Genomic DNA, 24,473 nt, shown 5'->3' with positions numbered 1-24,473 from the left:
ACGAATCTTGGTTTCTGGAAGGTCAAGAACACCTAGTAGCATCTGAAGTGGATCTGTCGGCTGAAGACGCGTGCTGGGACAAACCCACTGACATCGCATTTCGCGGAAAGTAGCGTGGTTTTCGCCGTAGTTAGACGCACGGCGTTAGCGTGTGGCGGACACAGCCAGCCCGAACTACTCTTTGAGCAGCTGACTGACCTCTGGTGCAACCATCTCAGGCTCACGTTGAGAGGACGAGTGACGCCCAGCGAGGCCTTCTTTATCCCTTTCACGCTGACCCAGGGCAATCCCACGATGGGAAACAACAAGACTGCCTCCGCGTATGCTTCCCTCATTTAGTAGTTACACCTGCACGTGTCGGGATGGAGCGCCCTCGGGGGACGCATGAGCCATTCACGGCGACATCCTGTCCTCCAAGCAAGATCTTGCCGGAGGCATGTCAACGGGCGCGTGTGTGAAAGTGCGTGAGAGCGATGTGTTGAAGTTACTGCCCTCTCGGCTGGCTTCTAGGGAATTTATAAAACTGGACTCCTACAAACTCGAGCACGAACGCTACCTTATCAGTTGATCACTTTCATCAAAGTTGTATTTATGTAAAGTAAATTCGGTCTTCTACTTCCTTAAAACGTCTTCACTCGGGGGCATTCCTATCCTTGCTGGGTCGGTCGTCGTCTTGGCCAAATATGGTTCCAGAAGCACCGGCACTCGACTTCTAACAACTGGTGGCAGCGATGGGATCGCGAAGTGGCTCGACCCCCCTCCACTTCGCTTACTATTTCATATCCTAAGCACGTGGGTCGCAACCGGCAGAAATAAAAAGGACCGAGAGAAGACAGAAATGAGAATTGCAGAAAGAGCGATGGCAAGAAAGAGCAGAGGGAGCTTTGTGAACTATCTACAAATACAAGTTTCCAGTGGCCTATATGCCCTCACTTTATTTGCGACGAATAAGTACGCACGTATTTTTATTTGGAACAAATGATTCAACAGCATAATGGAGTAAGAAGAAATAAAGCATGTTTAATCGTACCATAAATGTGTAACTGAAAAAATTAACTGCAATGTAATATTGAAACACTTGAATCAATGTGCAGGTAGCAGAACCAACTGAAGGGATCTCTCGGTTTGATGGTTTCAGTTGACTGTCTTGTTAGCTTCACTTGTCTTTAACTGGATGAGAATAAAGTGCTCAACTGGAGGGTGTGCTTTCTTTGAATGATACTTAAATACGTAAACATGAGACAAGAAAAAGTACATTGTATGCACTTGCAATTACTGTTTTTTTTTTGCCGTGTGATCACTCGCTTTAATTTTTTGGGCACCTGATCAATGAGTCGAGCATTTCATAACTGTACAATGCGGTGATAGCATTATGGTGATAAAATTTGGACCTTACTTGGTTAATTTAATTTCGCTCAAATGAGTGCAGGCAGGAATTTCGTGTGAACAAAAGTAATTTGGTAATAACCTCCTCAAAGAAGTAGCGTCGCATCGACCATAGACCGCAAATATTCAGACGGTACAGTGTGCCCGCCGTTTTCAAGAACGGTAGACATTTTTCCATGCTGTTGCCGCAGCCTACTCACAAAATAAATGCAAGCTGTACACGAGCATCTCGCAGACCACTGATACTGCTTTATACTAGTTCTCAATATGGCAGCTTGCTAGAGTCGCTCAAAAGGAACGTACACAGTATAGTTCCACGTTTCTAGTACACTCAGCTGTGCAGCAGGAAATCGAAGATTAATGAAAGGGCTTGGGAAGACTCGGATTGAATTCCAAAGAAGAACGTAGCAGGGGTTGTAGACAAAGGGGATTAAGAAGCTGGAATAGGTACGATGGTCGTGGCTGGCGCGGGGCAGGGTAATTTTATTTTATTTTGAGAGATCTTGCTCTTGCAGAAGAGCAATGCAAAGGGATCCAACAGGCACTGACACCAAGGAAATCATAGGGTTTTTTGTGTTGATGAATGGGAAATATTTAATCTAATCGTGGAGATAATTGGTTAGGTAGTAGAATAAAAATGAACCACATCCCGCTGATCTCGCAGGTGAAGTATTCTGGTCGATTAATGATGACGACACCAGTCACCAGATGCGAATTCCCTTCACGCTGAGCATGGAGAACTTTGTCGTATTTCGCCTCTAACCGTTGAAACTACATCTAAAGAAGACTCAATTTCTAATGACTTCAAAACGATGGCAGCTAAGGACGGTGCCTGCATGGTCTAGGCTATGAACTCTCTGGTCGTATACCTCCCCGCTTCACAATGCATGTTATTCATGTGCATTATTATTTGTACTCATCATCATCATCATCATCATCATCATCATCATCATCCTGACTATACCCACTGCAGGGCGAAGGCCTCTCCCATATTTCTCCACTTAACCCGGTTCTGTGCTAGCTGCATCCACTTGACCCTTGCGAACTTCTTAACCTCATCCGCCCACCTAACTTTCTGCTGTCCCATGCTACGCTCCCCTTCTCTTGGAATCCAGTTTGTTACCCTAAGTGACCTAAGCAATTTGTACTATGCTGTCTCTTAATTAGCGACTGGGAAAGCTTGTTTGGCGATATTGCGGTAAACTGGCGTAAAGTATACGTGCTGCTGTAGAGTGCATATGCCAATACAAGCTTCGCAATATCTCAATTAGGCAGCTGTTTGGTTATTAAGCTACTTCAAAACATACGTGCAGAAAGTATGCGCACGTGCACTAAGACGCAGGTATTACATGTCTGCGTTTTAAAAGGAACGCTTTTGGCATCACCAAGGAGAAGAGACCTACAGCGGAAGGTGTCCTCCTGCGTACAAAGTTACAGGGAACAAAAATCATGATTGAAAGATTAAATAAAAAGCCAACAGGACGGAAATGCCTGATTTGCTTCCATGGAATTGGTTGCGTCGCGTTAGGATTGTTTTCGCTGTTGGGTGAGACATTCAACCAAGCTATAGGTAGCCTGCTCAGTAAGCTTATTGTCCTGCTTACTTGTTTGTCAAAGAAGAAGCCATTTACGATTAGCATTATAGAGCCCGGAAGAAAGCAAAAAAAATAGAGGACGAAGTCAGGAGCTGTGTACATAGGGTGAGCATTTGAAACCACAGTATTACGTCTTCCTTCCGGACTACACAACTGAATGTCTCACTTCCTCTGAACAACGCCTGACCCTTCGAGAACCTCGGTGCAACTCCCACAACGGCCAGGTTGCGCCCCCTTGGTTGACTCGGGTTTTCACCCACCGCAACCTAGTTGCCTCTACGTCCACCAGCAGTCGCCAGCACCACGCTCTCTCGGCCCATGGTCAGCGGCGAGGAGACGAGGCGAACCCTGACGTCACATCCGGTCAGCGCGCATCCGGCCCAAGATGGCGCTCTCTCCCCCGCCGCCACATCCACGCGGAGAGGGGCAAACTGCGGGTTCCAAGCCACTTGCCGGCCAGTGCGCCGCGGGCCGCCGTCAGCGCAGCAGCTTGAGGAGGAGCGGGCTGTTTCTGCACGATGACCGCTGCACTGGCCTCGTGTCACGCCGTGGGACCCAGCCTCGTGGCTCTCCGGTTGCCTTCGTCGCCGCCTCCTTCGGCCGCGGCGTCCTGTTGGGAGGTCCTGTCCGCACACCATCACCGACACAGCGTCATCATCAGTACGTACGCTCATGTCCGATTTGACAGGCAGCGCGTCAGTGCGGTCTTTTGTATGCACACCTCCTCTGACACGCGCGGTCCTCTGTGCAGACTTGTTGTGGTGTTTCACACGTGTCTTCGCATTTACCGCGTTGCGCGTATGTAGACACGGTCCCTGTCGATCGTCACTTCCTGCATCCGTCCCAAGTTTGCGTGCGGCATCTTTGAACGGGTTGCGTTTCTCAATGCTTTCTGCCCTAGTTCCTTTCCCTTTTCATCACCTCCATTTCGTTAATTACGCATAAAAACACGCTGTACCAAAGCTGACATCATTTGCTTGTGGTAAGATGCCGCGCTATCTTTGAGTGATTTATAACGAAAGCTTTGGATTCATTCGGAAAGTTTGGTTTGAGAAAGCAATCGCTGAACAAAATAGTTTTTCTTTACAATTGAATTGCCGGAATTGTGCCTCTCGTCTCTTGCTTTGAAACTTGTTGCAGCGAACAACGTGCGCGAGTTGGGCCTATTTCCAAAAGAAGAAAAGAAACTGCGAACAAAAGTAAATCAATGTTCGTGTTCATCTTTCGGGCTGCCTTTCTCGAAGCGTTTCATTTTGTCGAAAACCATTCCTTTACACCGAGACTCCAGCTCTGACAGACGGTGCAAATGACGTGACTGGATTACTTTTTTTTTTTTTTTTCATCCCAGTCAAAAAACGAACGTAAGCGGATAAACGAAAAGGCCACAGGAAAAACTACCGTTAGCTTTAGTGTTGAAGACTCAAATATGTGTTATATCATATATCGTCCTTACACTTTGACTAAGAAAAGAGGCCGAGTTTAAGGTCAAAGTAATGTTGAAGACATATTTAGGAGCACTACAATTTCTCTCTCTTTGCACTGTAAGTTAAAGAATGCGAGTGGTGTACAACCTATATTTTGAAGCGACACATGCAGGCATGTATGGTCAGGCTGGAATTAAACGCGGACATGCGCGTGGCGTATTTTTCCACTGTGCAGAAAGACATATATTTATTCCTTTTTTGTGCGTGGAAATACGTGAACATCGGTATACACTTTGACGTTGAGACGTGAATCATGATGGTTGTACCCTGCGGCTGAAGGTACATGAAATATTTTCTTTTCTTCCCAGCCGCTGTTCGCGTTTCATTCTGGCCTGATTTCATGTAAAATTCATCATTTAATAGCCGGCACACAACGCTTGCAGGACCTGAGGTGTTTGGCAGCGGCAAGTCGCATATCAATTTGGCCGCGCCACCGGAGAGCCGCTGTAAAGGAGTTAAGAGAGGAAAATCATTGCCCAATCTCTCCCTCATAAAATGTCCCAGAAGTACGCCTCCAGACACGACCACTTCCTCCTTACATCTTCGCGCGGACTGATTAATCCGCCCCTGGCATGCTATGTCGCCGAGGTGTAAAATCTGCGAAGATTCAGATATGGATATATGTAACGTAACAGTGATAAAGACAAAGCCGCGATAGTTTTCGTACTGACTGCGCGTATTATTGCGATGATATTAGGAAATCTTTATCCTAAGGTAAAAGATATAGCACAGTAAAATTAATCAAAAATTTGACCAATTACAAGTATATGCAACTAGTTTTCACTGCGCCCCAGTAGTCTGCATTATGTATACAAAATAAGAAAACAGCCTTCACGCAGAAGGTTACGCTGGAATCACTTAGCCCTTTAGAGGTATGCGCCGTGGGACCACCGGCATCTTGCCGAGATGTCGAAATGTGTTTGACAAATTGTTATTTCGCGCTTAAAAGTTTAGACGTTTCGGTTGCGTTTTATGGCCGTCCTTTTTTTAAGGGTGATTTTCATCAAGTTGTTTGTGGAGTCCTTATGGTGACGTGTCGATAAACTTGAGAGTATATTTCATGAAGGGGGGTGCAGTGATTCTAGCTGACAGATAAACTCCAAGTGACATTTGATGATAGCACTAATTAATTCAATAGCAAAATTTAAAAAAAGTTCCTTATGCTTACCTTGGCCTCGCCTACTGTTGGCTCCTTTCCTTCATTTGACCGGAAATGAATACCACACTATATATGATCGAAGATAACAAACACGGCAATTTTCGTGGAAGCCTCCAGGAGGGACACGAAGAACGTAAAGACAGGATGGTTAGTTGGGCAACAACTAGCTGGCTACCGTAAGTGTGGCAAGAGGAGTCAAAGGAGAATAGGCACAACTCGCGCACATTGTTCGCTGTAACAAGTTTCAAAGCAAGAGGCGAGAGGCACAATTGGAGCAATTCAATTGTAAAGAAAAACTATTTTGTTCAGTGATTGCTTGCTCAAACCAAACTTTCCGAATGAATCCAAAGCTTTCAAAAGAAATAGAAGGAATGCAAAACGAGTTTTGCAGATGCCTACAGGCAATCCTTGTTAGGGTGCAAAGGGCACACACTGAAAGTTCAAAACCTTGATTTCAGCCCTGAGTTCTTTTGAATGTCAATAGAGTCTTCATTTCTTTTCACTAAGACGAAGGTGTAGTCCAAAGCCCGGAATCATGACTTCCATAAGGGGAAGAGTATCCAAACGACACAGCGTCGCAATCAAGACAGAACGCCCACACCGAATACACTCGAAAAGTGTAGCCTCATTGCGCCCGCAGCTCTAAAATACTGGGGAATCTGCAATAGCGTTGAGATGCGAAGATATATTTGTAAAGGCTGCTCCCAGCCACAGGTGACACAACAGCGCAAGGTTGCCGCGGGAGAGGCCGGATGGTATCATCAGTAGAAGTAAGGAATCGAACTGGTGCAAATGGCATGCGTAGCCTCCGAGCGTAGACCATGACGTTAAAGTCGCATTCCGGCGACCACTCACAGAAATGCAGCTGCGTCGGCTCTTATCAGTGGTTTCCGGGCAAAGATGGGAACCGATCAATTTGCATGATCAGCTAAGTCGTTTCCGGCGATGCCGCTTTATCCTGGTGGCCACTGGAACATGATGTCGTGACCTTCCAGTGCCTGGAAAGGTTTTGCCTCCGCGACTTGTTGCGTATAGTTTTCATGGATCTTACGTGCTAAGTAAGGAAGACTTGAGACGTATATGAAAACTGCAGAACACGTTCCATTTATGTGATGTTTACTGGCCGAGCTCGCAAACTGCGGCTACTTCTACCCCGGTTAGCCTCTTAAAAATTGGCTGGCTGACAATAGCCTGCCGACGTGACACGACCGTGGCACTAGCTGAGCACCTTTCACACACACACACACACACACACACACACACACACACACACACACACACACACACACACACACACACACACACACACACACACACACACACACACACACACACACACACACACACACACACACACACACACACACACACACACACACACACACACACACACACACACACACACACACACACACACACACACACACACACACACACACAGACACACACACACACACACACACATATATATATATATATATATATATATATATATATATATATATAGAGAGAGAGAGAGAGAGAGAGAAAGAATGAAGTGTACGCTTCATTTTAGAAAAACATTTATTGGACTCGACGTTTCCACCAGAAGCTGGCCTTCCTGATGAAGGCCAGCTTCTGGTCGAAACGTCGAGTCCAATAAACGTTTCTTTATATGAAGCGTGCACTTCGCTCTATAGTTTTTTAAAGCGGCCGAGTACGTTAAATGTTCTCGCATCCTATATATATACAAGCTGCTCGATTTAAAGCAAAAAAAAAAACTAGCTTGAGGAGCTGGCTTGACGTGTGCTCTCTGTTTCCTGGCAAAGTGGGAAATCTCTGTACTACAGGTTGCGCGTAACTTGGAGAAGAGTTTCGTAAAGATGTTTGCAAATACATGCACTTCTATTTTTCAGTAAGTAAACAAACCAACTCTTTGAGTTTCCATGATTCTTCCATGATTGAGCACATAATGAAGTAAGCCAACCTGTGCGTTGGAAGACCGCAGATGAAACGTTCTTTATGGCGTCTATTGTGCTACTGCGTGCAAGCATCGTATACCCCTTCATAGTACGGCGTTTACGTTCGCGCTCTGAACTTTTCAAAAACGTTTAGCGTTTTTTTTTTGTTTGTTTTTTCAAGAAATCAGTAATATCAGCTACATTTGAAACCCTTGCTGGACTGTTTTCCAGGTGAAGGCACTTTGAAGTTCCTATCTGGTGCTTGTATTTTTATTGCGACAGCAATACTACTCCCATTATTAGCCCTTCGCTTAGCCACTGTCGGTAGGCACGTTTGACTTTTAATGACCCCAGATGGCTGTGACGTCATACCAGCTGCGAGAGATGGGCTACCAAGTCGAGTCGTCGGGTGGCGGTGGTCAGTAGGCACGGCGCGCCGCGGATGAGATGATGGCGCCACTGTGACGTCATACCAGCTCTGAGAGGTGGGCTACCAAGTCGAGTAGCGGTGGTCGGCAGGCACGGCGCGCTGCAGCTGGAGCCGCGCTGCTAATGAGTGGAGGCGCTGCTGTCACCTCTTCTTTCGCAGTTGAGAGGAGGAAGAGGGAAACGATAGGTATATAAATGCTCGCGCTTGCTCAGCTGAGGCACTCGCTATGCAACCTGATAAACAGAAAGAAAAGTCACGCCGTCTCGATGAAGCCAGGAGACGACAACGGGCTACAGAGACAAATGAACAGGAACAGCGTCTCGCTGGATGGCGCGCTCAAGATGCAGCTAGACGAGCGCGTCGCGCTTCACTTGAATCGTCCTCAACCGCTGACGACTCCGAATGGAATGTAATGGATGTTTTGGACAGTGAAGACTCTTTGTCGACGTGTTCATTCAGCAGTCAAGAACGTAGGATTGCAACTAGGCGGCAACGACGCGTTCAGGAAACAGTAAAAGAACGGCAACGACGGCTTGAAAAGGAGCGTGTTGGTGTGTGTCCTGTGTTAATCGTATGGTCAACATGGTACACCATAATTGGCTACACCACGAGCTGAACTACAGCATAGCCATGCTATTATTGCTTTAGCAACCTACCGGGCTTGACTAAAGCTAAGACCCAGCTAACTGTTTTTCTTCTCTCGCGTGCTGCGATGTGTCACTACTATTTTTTTCCATCGCAGAAACAGATTTGAGCGACAATGAAAACAATTGTCTGAAAATGACCGTTTTTTAATCAGTGCTGCAACTACGCGGGAGTTTGCATGTGCCTTTGCATGAATTACTGAAATTTTTAAAGAAATTTATGTTAATTTTTAAATTGTTGATTATAAGTATATACTTACAAATTTTTCTATTTTTCTCGATATTGTAAAATAATGCTTGCCCGAAAGGGTTATATAATCAAGACACACTTCAGTTCAGTTCAGTCGTGTCCGACTCTTCGTGACCCTATGGACCATGTCACGCCACGCTTTCCGGTCTCTCACTATCTTCCTAACATCACATAACTTCATCTGCAGCGCCTCGAGGATGCCATCTAACCATCGCGTTCGCAGCCTACCCCTTCTCCGGTGACCCTCAACCTTTCCCAACATCAAATCTTTGAGCATCATTAATTCCTTTCAGCCAGAAGACCGTGGCCGTTTTCTGTTAAAACATATCACGAAATCCTATGGCGCCTGCGCCCTTTATAGGCCCGCCGAGACAAGAAAAAACAAACAAAAAAACAAACAAAAAAACTCACCGTATCGCGTCTTTTAAAATACCAACAAAAATGCCTACTCTCCAATTCTGGATGTCGCTTTAGTTTCTTCTTCCTTAAACGATCCCAAAGCAATTCAACGTTTGCCTTTTTTCTATGGAGCAGCGAGCGGGCTTCCGTCCGCGAAATGAAGATGGACTCCGGCCGTGTGGCGGGTGGCGCCTGTGTATGTATAGGCGCGGGCGCATTTAAAGGAGGCCATCTCGGGCGATTGCTGCTGGCGCAGCCACGCATCGATAGCTCTTACCCGATCGCCTTATATACCCGTTTCCATACGCCAAGCCCGAAAGGGAAAGGCCCGAGTGCTTTTCGCCCATTCCAATCATTTCCCAGAGGAGGAGACCCTATAGCGAATGTCGCGAGACTGGTCGGGGAATAAATGAAGGATAGAAACAAATGAAAAGGAGCGAAATGCATTCAAGTAAAGAGAATCCTGCATGCCCTTTTTTGAATGCCTTGAGGGTTTCGCATGTTGCCTTTGAGCTACGTATACGATGGTTAAATTTCGTAGCTCAGAAAGAGGACCCCTACTGGCGGCAAATGGACTTGTTAAGGTTTCGTCCTGCGTTGTACCCTTAATAATAAGTGCTAATTATTAAGTCTTGAGTTCCATTAGAAATATGCGATCTCTTGTTTCTCTGGATCACACTGCTTTTTGATATAATTCACGCTAACAACGATGGTCGGAGTCTTTATCCTGTTTAGATGAGAGTTGAGCTGTTTACAACAGCATCGGCGCACTGCTTTGGGCACTGCTTTATCGGATGCAGTGCGCGGACACGTCTGTTCTTCTTGGAGAAACAGCCTCAATCCTGACGGCGCCAGGTAGGGATTGTCATGGGAGTGAGGCAGAACGACATGGTGCAAAATTTATCGCTCAATTAGACGAATGACACGAAGACTACAAACTACACGGACAAATACAAAGTGTACAGTATGTGCGAAGCAGACAGAAAGGCCGTTTTCGTTCTCCCGCGGTGGAATGCAGGGGCCGGTGGACTCGAAACGGAATTGCACCTGCGCTAGCCGAGACTATAACGAATAGCACTTCACTTTCGGAAAAAATGATATTCCGAACTTTCACTTTTAGAGTAAGTTTCACCCTTTGTTTGTTGGTGCCACGTAAGAAAAAAAAAAAACAATACTGGCAGCAGTTTTATCCATCGGCCGTTCAGGTTGGACCACAAATTTGTTCCGTGTACCAAGAAGGTGATTTTTATGTCCGACACCTGTGGGTGGTACTCTATGATTGGTTTTCCTTTATCGAGTGATCAATGGGGGGGGGACGTCATCAGAGAGGGCCTTGTGACGACTCCCACGACGACAGCAATAATGGATTGTTGTCTATATGTACAAAAATTTTACATAATCAAGTTAGGCACTTTGAGATATGTTTACAGCAAAGAGGTCAAAGAAAACAAAAACATGGAACTGGTCAAGTAACAGGGGCGACCCCTTCTCGCATTCGAATCGTATACCCAATCGCAGCAAGCATGTGTATGACATGGTTACTTGCTGACTACCACACCCCTTTTTAACTTTACCAGCATTAATAACTCTAACCCAAGACATCTGTTCCAGCAAAGAGAGTATGAAAAAAGTAAAAACATGCAAACTTCAGTGACCCGCTGTGACGCACAACTTTACCCTGTACACGCGTTCCTCTCTTACAGGTTCCTTTCTCCCCGTGACGCCTACGCGTCGACTTCGCGCTTCAACGCCGCGGTTGTCAGTGCTAATTTGGCGTTGCAATTTCAATGCATCCATCCCGTACTTCTTGGCGCCTAGCACAGCAAAAGTGGTCGTTGCCCATGGCCCGCCGATTCTCCCAAAATCTGCGCCACTCGACAGATGCCTGCGGCAAGTCAATCGCAGCTTTCGTTAAGAAGTTCACGCGAATAAGGGAGTAATGGGTCATTAACATCCACCTAAACGTATCCATATATACTGCTGCCAAAGATAGAGATTTCTCAGAAACTTCTTAGTTAAAGAAACATTCTTCTTGGTCCTGGGTTAGATCCTTTATTACAAATCTACTTTGGAGGATTTCCCTAAATATCACACCAGGCACCCAATATTCGGCGTGATAGCAGCGTAATAGCCCGAACTGCGAGAGCCAGGAAGTTGGTACCTTCAGTTCTTTGCTGTTATCGTTAGAGTGGCGGGCGCATGACGTCGTACGCAGGGTAGTCCGCGGATCAATATGCGTATAAACATTGTTAACCACCCATGCTACACGCGCGCGAATTTCTTTCTGCTGCATATGTTCGTACAGCTAAGGTAACTTAAATTCTGCGCCCACGTCAAAATACTTGCACATAAACAACAGGATCGCAAAATTTAGCTTGGTGTATCCTAAGCTTTGTCGCCTTGCTCGTAGATATCACTTCATTTTGCACCGAAGTACCCTATAGCGCTTTATGCAAGCGCGGACTTTTCCTCAGTTTACAGTACTGTACTCAAACGACCTATACCGTACTGTAACAGTACAGCCGTAATTATGGCGCGTTCCATAAATGAAAAAAAAAAGAGATGACGACCAGCAAGTAGCAGTGCAGGAGCGCGCCGAGAGTATAGTATTGCATTTTCAGCCACTGGAGCGATCAATGTGATCCGAGAGCAGCATTCCACAAGACCACGCTTGTTTTCCACCATTATCCGCGTGCCGGCCAGCAGCCGCTTGAAAGCATGACTAAGGTTGCCGCCAAGGAGACGTGTTCTAACTGTCGTTTTCTATACAGGCCTCTCCTGGTTGAGCCGCTGAAGTTGAGCCCACGTAACCGAGGTGCCAGCATCAACTCGATAAGATTTTGCGAAGCTATAACCGAGCCCCGACGTTTGCAGGCTTGCCGCCAACAGACTATATTATGCGAAACAACGATGATCAGGCGTTTTCATGTCACATGACTTCCTTCACACTCGCAGTCCGGAGTATGCCGGACTGCTTCCTACTGCTCCTGGCTCATCAAAACCACGCTGGTTCTGGTTGAAACTGCTCCAACACTTGTACTCCCATTTGAAGATGTCCGCTCTTGCCAGAGCACGCATGGTGGAGATCATTCTTAAGTGCTCCTGCTGGCCCACTGGAATTCGCCATTAATCTCGCTTCTGTAGGAAAGCTGAGACCTTGCATCAACACACAGATTCTTATTAGCCCGAAAATGTTTTCCATGGGGGCAGATATACGCGCATTATCGTCGTTCACGTTCCAGGCAGTCACGTCACCGGGAATTATAAAAGCCACGTAAGCAAGCACCATTTACGTGCTCCGTATCAATACCAATCACGAGCCGGGCTGAAAAACGCAGAGGCATAGGGACGCAATGACAGTTCGAACGACAGTCCAAGCAACTGGATCACTTCGACAACCATCCGAAACAGCCGCCGTGGCCTCACTCCTGTGCCTCCCATTGTGCGCGGCTCGGCGGCCTTCTTTCCTCCACTCTCACTGGTGGACTGAAGACCGCAAGATCCCGCCCGCCTGCGCTGCCTGTCCTTGTTTCGCCCTCAATTTTGTGCATTCTCTTTCCTTTAAGCTGGAAAAAGAAGTCGGCGAAATAAAGGCCGATCACAGAAACGCAATCATCTTATGCTATAGTCGTCGTCACCGGAAGGGCTTCCTTCGCTGGCTTCCTTTATTTTAAGAGCGCATATAGCTTCATTCTTTCTGTTACTGGACTCTCTTCATCTTTTCAGGAGTCTTCGATCTTCGTCCCCAGTCGAAAACAGGGTATTTGGGGTAAACGGAAAGGGAAGAATGTAATAAGAGAAAAAAGGGAGGGATTGCGTCCTGCACACGACGCTTCGAGAGAAATGTAATCTCGCCGCTCTCTCGATCAATAAAGAAGGGCCGCTTTCACGCACGCCTGCTTACGTAAAATGGATTTCTTTTAGCATGCCTGCACCATCTATAGCTGCTGGATACGAAGAAAAAAAACTGTTGCGCGATACGCGGTATATGCAAAAAGAATTATGTAGCTCGCCTGCTGGCTGTTTTGTTCTTTATTATTGTTCGGTCTCTGTTAAAGTACACGCCGTTGGCGTTCCATGCGCCGAGGTTGTGCAACAGGCGCACTCAAGGGATGCTACACTGCCTGTTTTTTGTTTGTTTGTTTGCTTCTCCTTGATATATTCATGAAGCCGCACAATAGACTCCATGCATGTTTAGAGAAAAAATGCGCATGCATACAGGCCTAAACGCAAAGTCGACGCGAGCTATTTACGGCTTCTTGAGGTTTGTGCTCTTATTTGATCGCAAGTGGTTGCTTCTAGAGCTGCCGGGACGAGGAGGCCGTTACGCAAGGCTGATATTGAAATGAATTATGTTCTCTGCGAGGAGATATATGCGGTCGAGAAAAAATATAGAAATAATAATAAAGGAGTAACTTGCTAAAGGTTTCTTATGCAATTCATTTTCTATATGAACCCCACCTGGTAAGTGAGCGTTGACCTATCCACAACTGAATCATTGTTGTCGTTGCCTTAGCGAGCATATTTAGAACGTTGGCGCAGCATCTTGGTTAATAGATATGTAACGAAATTTGTTCAACATTTTGAGAGAAAGTTTGCTTTTATACATGCCTTCGTAAGAAAACAAGAAAAAGAACAGATATGAGGTTTGTTTTCTACTTACGGGCCGAACTTTAGCAGTTCGGTATCAGCCGCAAGGGGTGTGCAAAACAACTGAATCATTGTTGTCGTTGCCTTAGCGAGCATATCTAGAACGTTGGCGCAGCATCTTGGTTAATAGATATGTAACGAAATTTGTTCAACATTTTGAGAGAAAGTTTGCTTTTATACATGCCTTCGTAAGAAAACAAGAAAAAGAACAGATATGAGGTTTGTTTTCTACTTACGGGCCGAACTTTAGCAGTTCGGTATCAGCCGCAAGGGGTGGGCAAAACATTTTGCAACTTCGACCCAAGGGGTGCAACTGAATGCATCATTTCGCGATACTGCCCCCAACAGGTAGGGTGCACTTCCACCATTTCGATGCAACACTCTGCAAGGCGGTCGTAAAAACATTATGGCTGCTCACAAAACTAAAAGCGCGCTGCATTGGTTACCTGTCTTTCGGATACGAAGTGATTGCTCTAACATGCGAATAAGTAAATGTTTTGTTTATCTTCGTGTTGTTACCGAAGTTTCACAGCGCTATGCGCAGCGATAACGCGCAGTGAAAAATAAAAAAAGGAGGGGGGGGGGGGGGAAGTCGGCTGACAACAGTGGAGAGGGAGACAAACCGGCAACCCTGGCGAGGAAGACAGAGAATGCGGAAAAGAAAGACATACTCCGGACAGTACGAACCTATGTAACCATCCTTAGCATTAGCTTATTAATAAGCAGTTGTTTCTAAAGTAAGTGAACAAGGCGTCTTGCATTTGATTCGCGTGTTATCAGTGAAGCAAATCGTCTACGCGGGAAAGAACTGCAAATAGATTAGCATGAAGCTCGGGCTGTAATGTTATCAAAAGGCCAAACATTTCTGCTTCATCTCCTACAGCGACCTCGTTAACCTTCTGATTAGATTTAATTTTCTTCTGGAGCATATATAACTTGTAACGAACACTTTCAGCGAAATGGAGCGTTGCTCAGCGTGAATTATAGCTTTAAAAATGGGAGGTTTTACTAGTGCCAACCTGCTCAGTTCATGTACATGAGATGTGCTAAGCGAAAACCTTAAACACCTTTAATCGGCTCTAACTCAGCAAGCAAAGGAAGAGAGAGGAACAGATAGACAGAATAATCGAAACACGAGATTAACCAGGCAGTGTCACGTGCCCGGCCAAGGCCTAATGTACTGCACAGTGGGACGTTGGCTTCAGCGCTCTTGGCACGCGACACAATATACTGATGTTGAGAACACGTATAGTAATAAAGCAACTATCTGCTGATTTATTTGCATTAATATTACCAGGTGATTTCATCATGAACATCTCACACGCGCTGAAGGCAACGTCCATCCCTACAGAACATCAGACGCTCGTGGTGCAGGAAATTAGTTTTAAGCGCGGTCTTTGCCAAACGTAAGCAGGCTCCCGTGATTCAGTTCCCAGTTGTATAATGGAGCAGTTAATTAAGCCACATTTCTATCTCTAAATCTGTGTAAGGTAAAGATAACCGATTTGCGGAAAAAAATTTAATCTTATAGGGAAGCCGTGAAGGCCCCAATGGTCTGAGTGATAAACAAACCGGCTTTCTTTGGGCACAGGCGATAGATAAAAAGCAGTTGGCGGTAGCAAAGGAGGCAATTAAAAGAAGTTAAAAATTGATCAAAATAAAGAGGACACTTAAAGGTATATTGAATTAAAAAAATTCCGCCGAGATTTCCAGCGTAGATGGTAGGTATCGCATTGGGAGTGACCAAAACAATCCACTTTATGAACAGAAATGAGGGGAAAGTAAGTATTTTAATGAATATTTCTTAAATTGCAGCACCTAGCGGGCTCCTGTGGAAGCTCTGACAAAACCGGATATCACGTCACAACTTACCCTATCGCGACCGGTCGCACCTTTTCATTTTTCCTTTCGCCCGTGGTACTTACAAAGCGCAGGGACGGACGTGCTTCTTTTTCTTTTTTCTTTTGCTGCTCGTGTCCCCGCCCACAATTCACCGTTCCCTCCCTCCGCGCAAACAGTTGTCCGCAATACGCGCCCTCTGTACGCGTCCCTCTCGACCTCCCTCGTTTGCAGCATTGCACACTTCGCAGCATTGTGCACGGCGCGACGCGGAGGTACCAACACTGCGTGTAGCCGGTCAACCAACTTTAGGTGCGGGGGCGACGGCGGCGAGATCGCGGGGCCATGACGTTGCTGAGGGTAGTTGTGACGTCACACCCGTCGGCTCGCAGTCGGGAGCGCGCTGCCTCTGGCCCGGCGGCCGCTCTGAAAACGTCAAAGATACAGCCATCCGCTCAAACCTAATCCGAATTATCTGCATGTACTAGTGTAATCATGTCTTAAGAATGCAATTGTGGTGCTTTCTCAATATTCTTGGATATTTTTTTTAGTATACCTTTAAACTCTGCCTTTAAGGGTATGACGCGATAGCCGTATCTGCCAGCCCACATATAAATCTCGGTTTTAACCGAGTGCCTGCGTGACCTAGGAATAACGTGAATGCGGCGCTTCTGGCAGGCTGATTCTGACATCATCCTCCCACGCGAAGGGATCTAAGCCCGAGTTGGCAGCTCCTGCCAAAGATAACGTCAGGCAGCCCTGCTGTCAGTCATTTCGCGGCCATGTCAACTGCCAGCTACCGCCTGCCAACGCCATGTTCGTGATTTTTCGCTCACAAGATCCCCGAAAATCGGGCGGGAGACGGATTTTTGGTGATCGGAATCCTTGACGCTTTAGCGTTGAAATAAACAACGAAAAGAGCTGTGCATTTCCAGCTTGAGTCTCGTACTAATTTTCTCCCTCCTTAAATACGAAAACAAATGCGTGCAAGCATAAAAGTGAATTCATAAGAGAATATTCATGCACCTACGTCCTTTTTCTTGCTCACATTATCACAATTTATTCTTTTCATTCCTGTCCGGCGAACGTTTCCGCCGTTTTCGTTTCCCAACGACGCCTTCCATCTCCGAGGCGTGTTCGAAAACAGGGTGCTGCTTTTCGTGTAATACGAAAAATTCTGAATCCCTAAAGAGGGAAAAAGGAGAGGAGGTACGCCCACTTAAAGTTTAATGGACGAGAGCGCCGACTGTGCCCGGCCGCTCCGTTTTTCGATTGGTTGAAAAGCTCGCGAGGAGGCGGTCTTGCGTTATTGAACAAGTCCGCTCGGCGCAGCGGCACCGCTATTGCAGCTCCTGGCTACGCGTCGTTGCAACAGCCTGCGTAGAGTATATGTTCTTAGAGAGAGAGAGAGACGAAAGGTGGTGGAAAGCGGGAAAGGAAAGCAATGTGTGCGAACAAAATACAACTGCAGCTAGGAAAATAAAAGAAGATAAAGGTTGGGACCAGAAAGAAAGAGGCATAAAGGAGAACTTCTTTGAGCCGCGCGATTTGTTCTTTATTTTTCTTCGATTTCATTTCCTCGATCGGCAGACTGCTGCGCACTACGCGGTCTCTCCCTTTCTTCCCATCAACCAAGAGCTGTTTTCCGGCTTGGTATAAAATTGGAAAAATAAGGCCACCCGACGCTTCGATAGAGAGAGGGAGCTTTTGTGGAAGGAGGGAGAGAAAGGTTGCACTGTTTCTTCGCGGCGGCGCGAGCGCGCGCGGCGTTCAGCTTGTTATTGGACCGGATCGAAAAAGGAGAGCTTTTGCCTCGTTCCCATTTTTCCTTCTGTCTTTCTTTCTCTCCGCCTCCCCTTTCTAACCCCGTTCTCTCCGCTCCTTTTCCATTGCGCCGCGTCCGTTGGTTGGTGTTGTATAGTTCCTACAAGTTTCGTCCCTTCGATATTGCTTGCATGGTCCTTTTTTCTTTATTTTGTCAATTCCGTTTATTGTGCTTTCTTCAAGCGCCCCGGCGATGGCCCATAGACTTCGTCGGAGCTTTCTTTCTTTCTTTTTCTTTTTTTTTTCGCTCGCCACGTTTGGGCTTGTTTGCGCGGTCGCCTCCTAAAGCCTATTCTCTTCCCGCGCTTGTTTTCTCAGCGTTTCCCTCAGAGCACGAGCGTCTCCGCTCTCCGGAGGGGCTTTATTTTCAGAAAAGAAAATGAGGCCTATGCTGCGGGGGAGAAGGTTAGTGGAAAGGGGGAAAACGGAGAAAAGAAATAGGGTTGGCAAGACGGCAAAGAGGGATGTGTACTGACGATGTCTTCCTCCTCCCTCTTCTTTCTGCCGTTAGAACGGTGGCGGCGGGTCTGCTTGCTTTCTCGTTCGTCGGGGCCTCATCCTGAGTGGAATGAATTGTGGGCGGATATCTAACGTCGTCTCCCCAATTATTCCGAGCGGGAAGCTGATCGCGGAAGCTCAATTCGCTTCAAACGGGATAGGGAAAAAAGGAGAACATGGGTGCGGGATGAATGAACAGAGTGCGCGCGATCTACTGCTGCTGCTGCTTCTCCCTCTGTTTATCGAGCAAGGACTTTGGGGAGACAAGCTCTAATGCCGGGAGGCAAGCGGCCTGTATGGTGGGACGGCTTCCTGCTAGGCCACGGAGCGTTTGTTTTACGTACTTTACAAGTCCCCATCATTTACAGAGCTCGTTGGACAGTTCTCTTATGTTCGGAAATTCGCGATATCCAGAAACTAGGAACGCTCGAAAATCGAATACCTCGTTCTGTTCGATGTAGGAAAATTAAAGACGAAATTCTTCCGCTAATTAAATGCAATTTAAAAATGTGCCTGAGCTCACGTCCATAGCTGCAAACATGATGATATTGCTCATACTTCGAGTCACTATCGTGTTTATCTTTGCCTTTTGCAGCGCAGTTCTCAAGTGCGCAGTACAGCAGGTGAACACCGTTTCTTTTCTTCCACCCCCCCCCCCCCTCCCTAAACAAAAGAAAAAAAAAAGCTCACTTCACTAAGACTTGAGTTCCTGACAGTTTACCATAGGCGTGGTTAGGTTAGGTCTTAGATGTGGGCGCTAGCAGCTCGTGGTGAAAAGTTGGTAAGGGCGTGAGTACGTGGTAGTTTACGGCAGATTTGCTTGGGTGAGATAAGCATTAGGATCAGAGTCGGTTTTATGCAAATGAATTAATAATTAGGGGTCAAAAATTGACTTCATGAATCCGCGTCACTGGTCCATACTTACGGTTAGTATTAGGCGAAGTTTATGGCGTATAAGAGCATGAGATTTTACTGTAGTTTCGATTTGGTGTTAAGAGAAATAAAATGATCAACATATTATGATACAAATAGGTCTCCTTTGTATACACATAAAATAGGCAATGGTCACTGAATCTTTATCACTACGTCCCCTCTCTCAAGCCATATCTCACACACACGCACGGACACATGCACATACACGCAAACACACACACACACACACACACACACACACACACACACACACACACACACACACACACACACACACACACACACACACACACACACACACACACACACACACACACACACACACACACACACACACACACACACACACACACACACACACACACACACACACAGATGCTTTTGAGACGTATGTTTTGAGCTTGGGGCAGTTGTGCTACATCCATAGAAGACACTGAACGAAAGCCAGTCTCAAGTTTCTCTTCTGTCGTAACCACTAGCAGTCAGTAGAGAGATTTATGATACCGCACACGTATAACAGTTTACCGGCCGCCCGCTGCACACGCGCACTGGGCGGCCGGCAAATCGATTTATTGCGTCTACGTTGGCACTTCTCCGGTATGCGGAATCTCTCTGATGCGAAGCATGGCTTCAGTGCAACGTCTAGCATAGCTACCAACTCGAGTACGTTATAGCGCTCACGAGTCTGGTATACTGGTGCGACATATTACAGCTGCTCAATAAGTTGCGCATTTTGTCACTTTTTTATTTATTTAGACACGCGGAATTGAAAGACGGCACTTCATCTTCAGGTTGGGCATGCTCCCATTGACAGGCGGACACCGCTTGATTATGTACCCTTCATGGCTTTGCACGCGAACTGCTTGATCTGTAGTATGCAAGTCGCCGTAGACAAATAGGGTCCGACAGGGGCCCACAAGTACCGTATACATCTGTGATGCGGTACTTGTGGTTATTTCCCGCAAAGTAACTCCTGAACGGTGCGCGCTATGTGTTCGACGAAGTAGAATATGCAGTGCGCCATTAGTGTTTGCCAAGAGCTGTCGTCAGTCGTCTACTACATCATGCAGTGTAAATACGACGAAAGACCGCCGCCCTTGTGCACAACGGACGTGAGGAAATTGTGGGTTCCCGGTAAAGCGGGCATTCCAAATTTTCGTACTAACACCGGTAAACTCCATCGCTCGAAATAGAAAACTGCAGAGAGCAAAATATTCATCCCGTGTCCCTTGCATATTCAGTAGTTTTCCATGTATTCAGAGGCGTCAAGGGCGTACATGAGGACCGAATTTTCGCCTCAGACAACGGGAAAAACCTTAGAGGAGGCTCCCTTTTGTAACCCAAGTAGCAGTGAGAGAAGCGATGGGTTGGGAAGAAAAAAAAAAAGAAAAATTAATAACAACCTTTTTTTTTTTTTTTCTTTTTTTTTTTTCAAGCCGTACTTCACTCGATCGCCACGTTCACGGCGCTTCGCTCCGTGTTTTCTTTCGCGCCGCACGTGCGCGGAAGCACGCCTTTGCGACCTTGAAAGGGCGTCGTAGCGGGCAAGGTCCAGTTTTGCGGGGTCCGCCATTCAGTACTGGGGAGGTGCTGGCCGCGCACGACGGATGCAAAACAACAACCGCCGGCTGGCTCGCAGATGTGCGGCTGCGGCGTTGTGTTTGGTGCGGGTCCCCCAGCTGCATCCGTTGTTTACGCTGCTTGCTCTCCGACCCTTCCTCCCCACCCTCCCGCTCGTCCGATGGGGTGTCCGGACCGGTGGTCCAGCCACCGAGGCAGGGGGGCGCCAGGCGGGGAGAGGAAACCCCTCCCGACTGACCTTTCTCGCACCCCATGCCTTCCGACATCGGAGCTTTCCTTGCCGCTGACGGATGGATAGGAGAGCCCGACCACTGCAGCTCTCTTTCACCGGTGCGGGTTCTCTCTCGCAAAGCTGGCCATCTACTTTTTTGCTCCCTCTTTTGTTTCTTTGGTTGTTTTGTTTCCTTGCTTATTAACGACCTTTCGGGCTTCAATTTTTTTTCTTGAAGAAAATTTGAAAGGGCAACCGCGAATGTCACATCCGGGTGGAGATGCGAACGCTTAGCGCCCTCTTTGGCATCTGGATGCTGAAAAAAAACTTTCACGCCATGTCCGGCGCCCACGGAATGATGAGGCCGTTGTGTTTACCTCGTAAGACGTTACGGCTAGGTTTGAAGTATAGGTTTTAGGTTGTCTTCGCGTGTCTGGGCTTCTTAATAGGTGTGAGGAAGTGGACAGGGCAAGGGTGCGTCATGGCGGTTATTTTTTGGCCTTTGTGGTGCAGTATAAGATTATTCTTTTGCCCTATGTTCTTTCTTCTCCATACTGCGGGCTATTTTAGCGACTTCCTGCTCAGAAATGAGTAGCTTGTTAAGAAATAATGCCTTCAATGGCTTCTTTTGGATTGTGTGTTTCGAATTGGGGCCGCGCATATATTTGGTGTCCTTGTCTTTCTCACCTCCCCGTTTTGGTTGTTGAATAAGATTCTGCATGTGATGTGCGACAGTCATTCACGACTGCTCACCTGTTCGATAGTCGTACCGAGTATATAGAGTCGTGCCTCTTATCGATCACGCACAGTTTGGCTTCCGAGTATCAAAGATTTCGCAATTCGCTGAATGGAAGAATGGCTGTCTTCGAGCCCACATGATAAAAAAAAAAAAAGAGGCACTGCGGTAATACAATCGAAAGCTTTGTTGTGTTGTGTTGTGTTCCTAAGCCAGGTTAGTCTCGTACAAGTAACCTACTTCACTGGGCGAAAGCTCGATTTAGCATGGTCATAAATTGTTTACTGCAGTTATACTCCTCCAAGGCTGTATGGGAACGTCAAGGAAACGCAGCCGAAGCACTGGTTCCAACGCCCCGCCGGGGTGGCGCAGTCATTACGGCGCTCGACTACTGTGCCCAAGGCAGCGGGATCGAATCCCGGCCTCGGCGGCTGCGTTTCGATGGAGGCGAAACGGAGTGACATCGATGTGCTGTGCGATGTCAGTGCACGTTAGAGAACCCCAAATGATCAAAATTTGCGGAGTCCTTCACAAGGCGTCTCTCATAGCCTTAGTCGCTTTGGGACGTTAAACCCCACAAACCAACCAACTGGTTCCAGCACTTGACTCTTCCATGACAGTCTCCCAACTTCAAGGACACAGCAGAAGGGTCCAGATGACACTGATGTCTCGAGAGCATTTTGAAGTCCCAGGAATTGAGCCCGATAGCCAATTGTGGCGGTGGAGGAAAGGGTAAGCAGGGTACTGGAAGGCTGTACGTCATTGTCCTAATAACCTTGAGATCGAGCAGAGTCGTCACCTAGCGGTGCAGCGGCGAACCCTACTCAGTGTGGATGCGTGTTCGCGTCGTGTGCCAGATAGCAGTGATTTACGTGCCTCCGTGCGACACGTACAAGGGTGTTTTTTGTTTGTTTCGCGGTTCCAGTGCGATTTTGATCACCTGTCTGCCTCTTGCAAAAGAAATATGAACAGGCTATATATTACCCACGCTCCATTAAAAAAAAAAAAAAAAGCAGGATATAAGGACCAGAGGTGGGCATTTGACCTCAAAAAGTGCAACCTCACCTCAACCTCAATAAAAATTTCCTGACCTCACTCAACCTCAACCTCACGCTTTGAGGTTGAGGTTTGATCAGGTGACCTCACCTCAATTTTTCTGATGCCACCACCGACCTCACTCAACCTCACCTCAAACTCAAACTGTGAGTTTGAGGTCGGTCGCTCGACCTCAAAAAAAAAATAAAAAAAATAAAAGGTTTTTCACTTGAGAACACTAACTATAAAACATCATGGCACAAGTCCTGTGCGGTGACACGCCAGAATGACGACATAAATTTTAAACAACATTGAATATGATGAGTGTTACTTGTAAAGTAAAAAAATTTAAATGAACATTTGCCAGCGGGGCTACTGATTCATAGCAGGCTGACCTAATTATGGCAGTAAAATTGGTCAGTTTCAACTCTTCAAAATTTTTTTATTTGTTCTAATATGGTGACTTTTGACCTAATTCCCGCTGTAATGCTTATGTGTCCTTGGTGCTGCTGGATGCGAACTCCCGAAGGTCTGCAGTGAAACGTCGCACATATCTGTGACCGTCAAATATTGTTTCCTCATGACAAGCCATAATTTCTTGGTGAAGACATTCTCCTGCGATTTGAAATCGAATCGGATGACAAAATCCCAAGCAATCTAATGTTTCTTCAGTGTAACGTCTCTGTTACAAAAAAAAAAAAAAAAAGCAGATCGACCACTTGCGTATATATGGAAGTTGTAGTACCATAACATTCTTTTATCAAACTGACTTCTGACGTGGGACTTATCGCAACAGGCGGACAGAACAAAATGTTGCCATATGCAGAGACGCTTAGTTACGAAAAGGTAAAGCGTGCTTGACTTTTGACATTGCGCTACTTTCGATAATCCTGACGAGTGGGTTGTGCTGTATATAACAAACGCCGTGACAAATTATTGGAAAGATTACCCTCCCTTCCACTTATAATAACTAACGGTGAATTTGCAGCCCCAAAACATTCCTTTTATCATTGATGCAAGTTAAAGAAATAATACGTTGGATTAGGGATAATTCGCACATTACCTTGAGATGCCGAGAGAAGCTCAAAAGCTGGTTTCCTTGTCCGCAGGTTCTTGTTGCAGTGAATGCATTCCAAGTTTACAGTGCTTTTCGTTTCTTTTGCGTGGCTATTGTAACGGAAATGGCCTTCGATGTCTTCGTCAATTCGACAACTGCGCGCGCACACATCATCGTCGGTATATTTAGATTTTTTCGCTATATCTGCCATAACCACACCTGCCATAACCGCAACCATGTCATACACCCTCGACGCCGAACGCAACAATGCGATAGACCTCGAAGAAGAAGGGCAGACCTCAGCTGGAAAGGGCGGAAACCTCCGTCATAAATTACAGCAAGTCGTCGACCACGGCCATGGCTGCGTGTCTTCGCTTGAAAAAGACGGCCACGGTAAATGGCGAAGAACACAGCATGTCGTTTAGATGCTGCTTTTCTTTCTTTTTTTTTGCCGATTTCGGGCGGCTCACCGACGCCGTTTGGGGGCGACTTCCAAGCAGACGTTCCAGGAACGATTGGTGTCGATGAGAACGTGGGGCTAAGACACCAGCTTCTATTCGCGACGAGCGAACCACGCCCACTGGGAGAAGGAAGCGTGAACACTTAACCCATGCTACGGGAGTTGTTTCGTTTTTCTTCGACTGCACAATATCCGTCAAGAGAGGAAGACTAGCGGGTGGTGAGCAGGGTGGCAACGCGTCTAGAGGGAGCAAGAGCAGAGTTTGAACACTGACTAGAGTTTCCCTCCTGCGAAACGATGAGATGCCTGCATGGTCGACAAGCGACAGAAGTCCGCGCAGCCGCCGCGGCGTTCCGAGAAGC

General features: G+C 46.8%; 1 protein-coding gene across 1 annotated transcript in view; it reads left to right on the top strand.

Annotated features, from left to right (window-relative positions):
• Positions 1–3,395: 3,395 nt before the first annotated feature.
• LOC146208087 (protein lin-28 homolog) overlaps positions 3,396–24,473 on the top strand; it is a 199,741-nt gene continuing 178,663 nt past the window's right edge. Inside the window, exon 1 of the mRNA XM_084591761.1 lies at positions 3,396–3,641. Within this exon, the coding sequence (XP_084447887.1) occupies positions 3,500–3,641 (142 nt within the window). The 5' untranslated portion in view covers positions 3,396–3,499. The remainder of the gene's footprint in view (positions 3,642–24,473) is intronic.

The sequence above is a fragment of the Amblyomma maculatum genome, chromosome 1, assembly GCF_055883805.1.
Source record: "Amblyomma maculatum isolate TAMU_Amacu chromosome 1, ASM5588380v1, whole genome shotgun sequence".
Lineage (NCBI taxonomy): Eukaryota > Metazoa > Arthropoda > Arachnida > Ixodida > Ixodidae > Amblyomma > Amblyomma maculatum.
The sequence above is the reverse complement of the archived record's forward strand: the minus strand, read 5'-3'. Positions and strand labels throughout refer to the sequence as shown.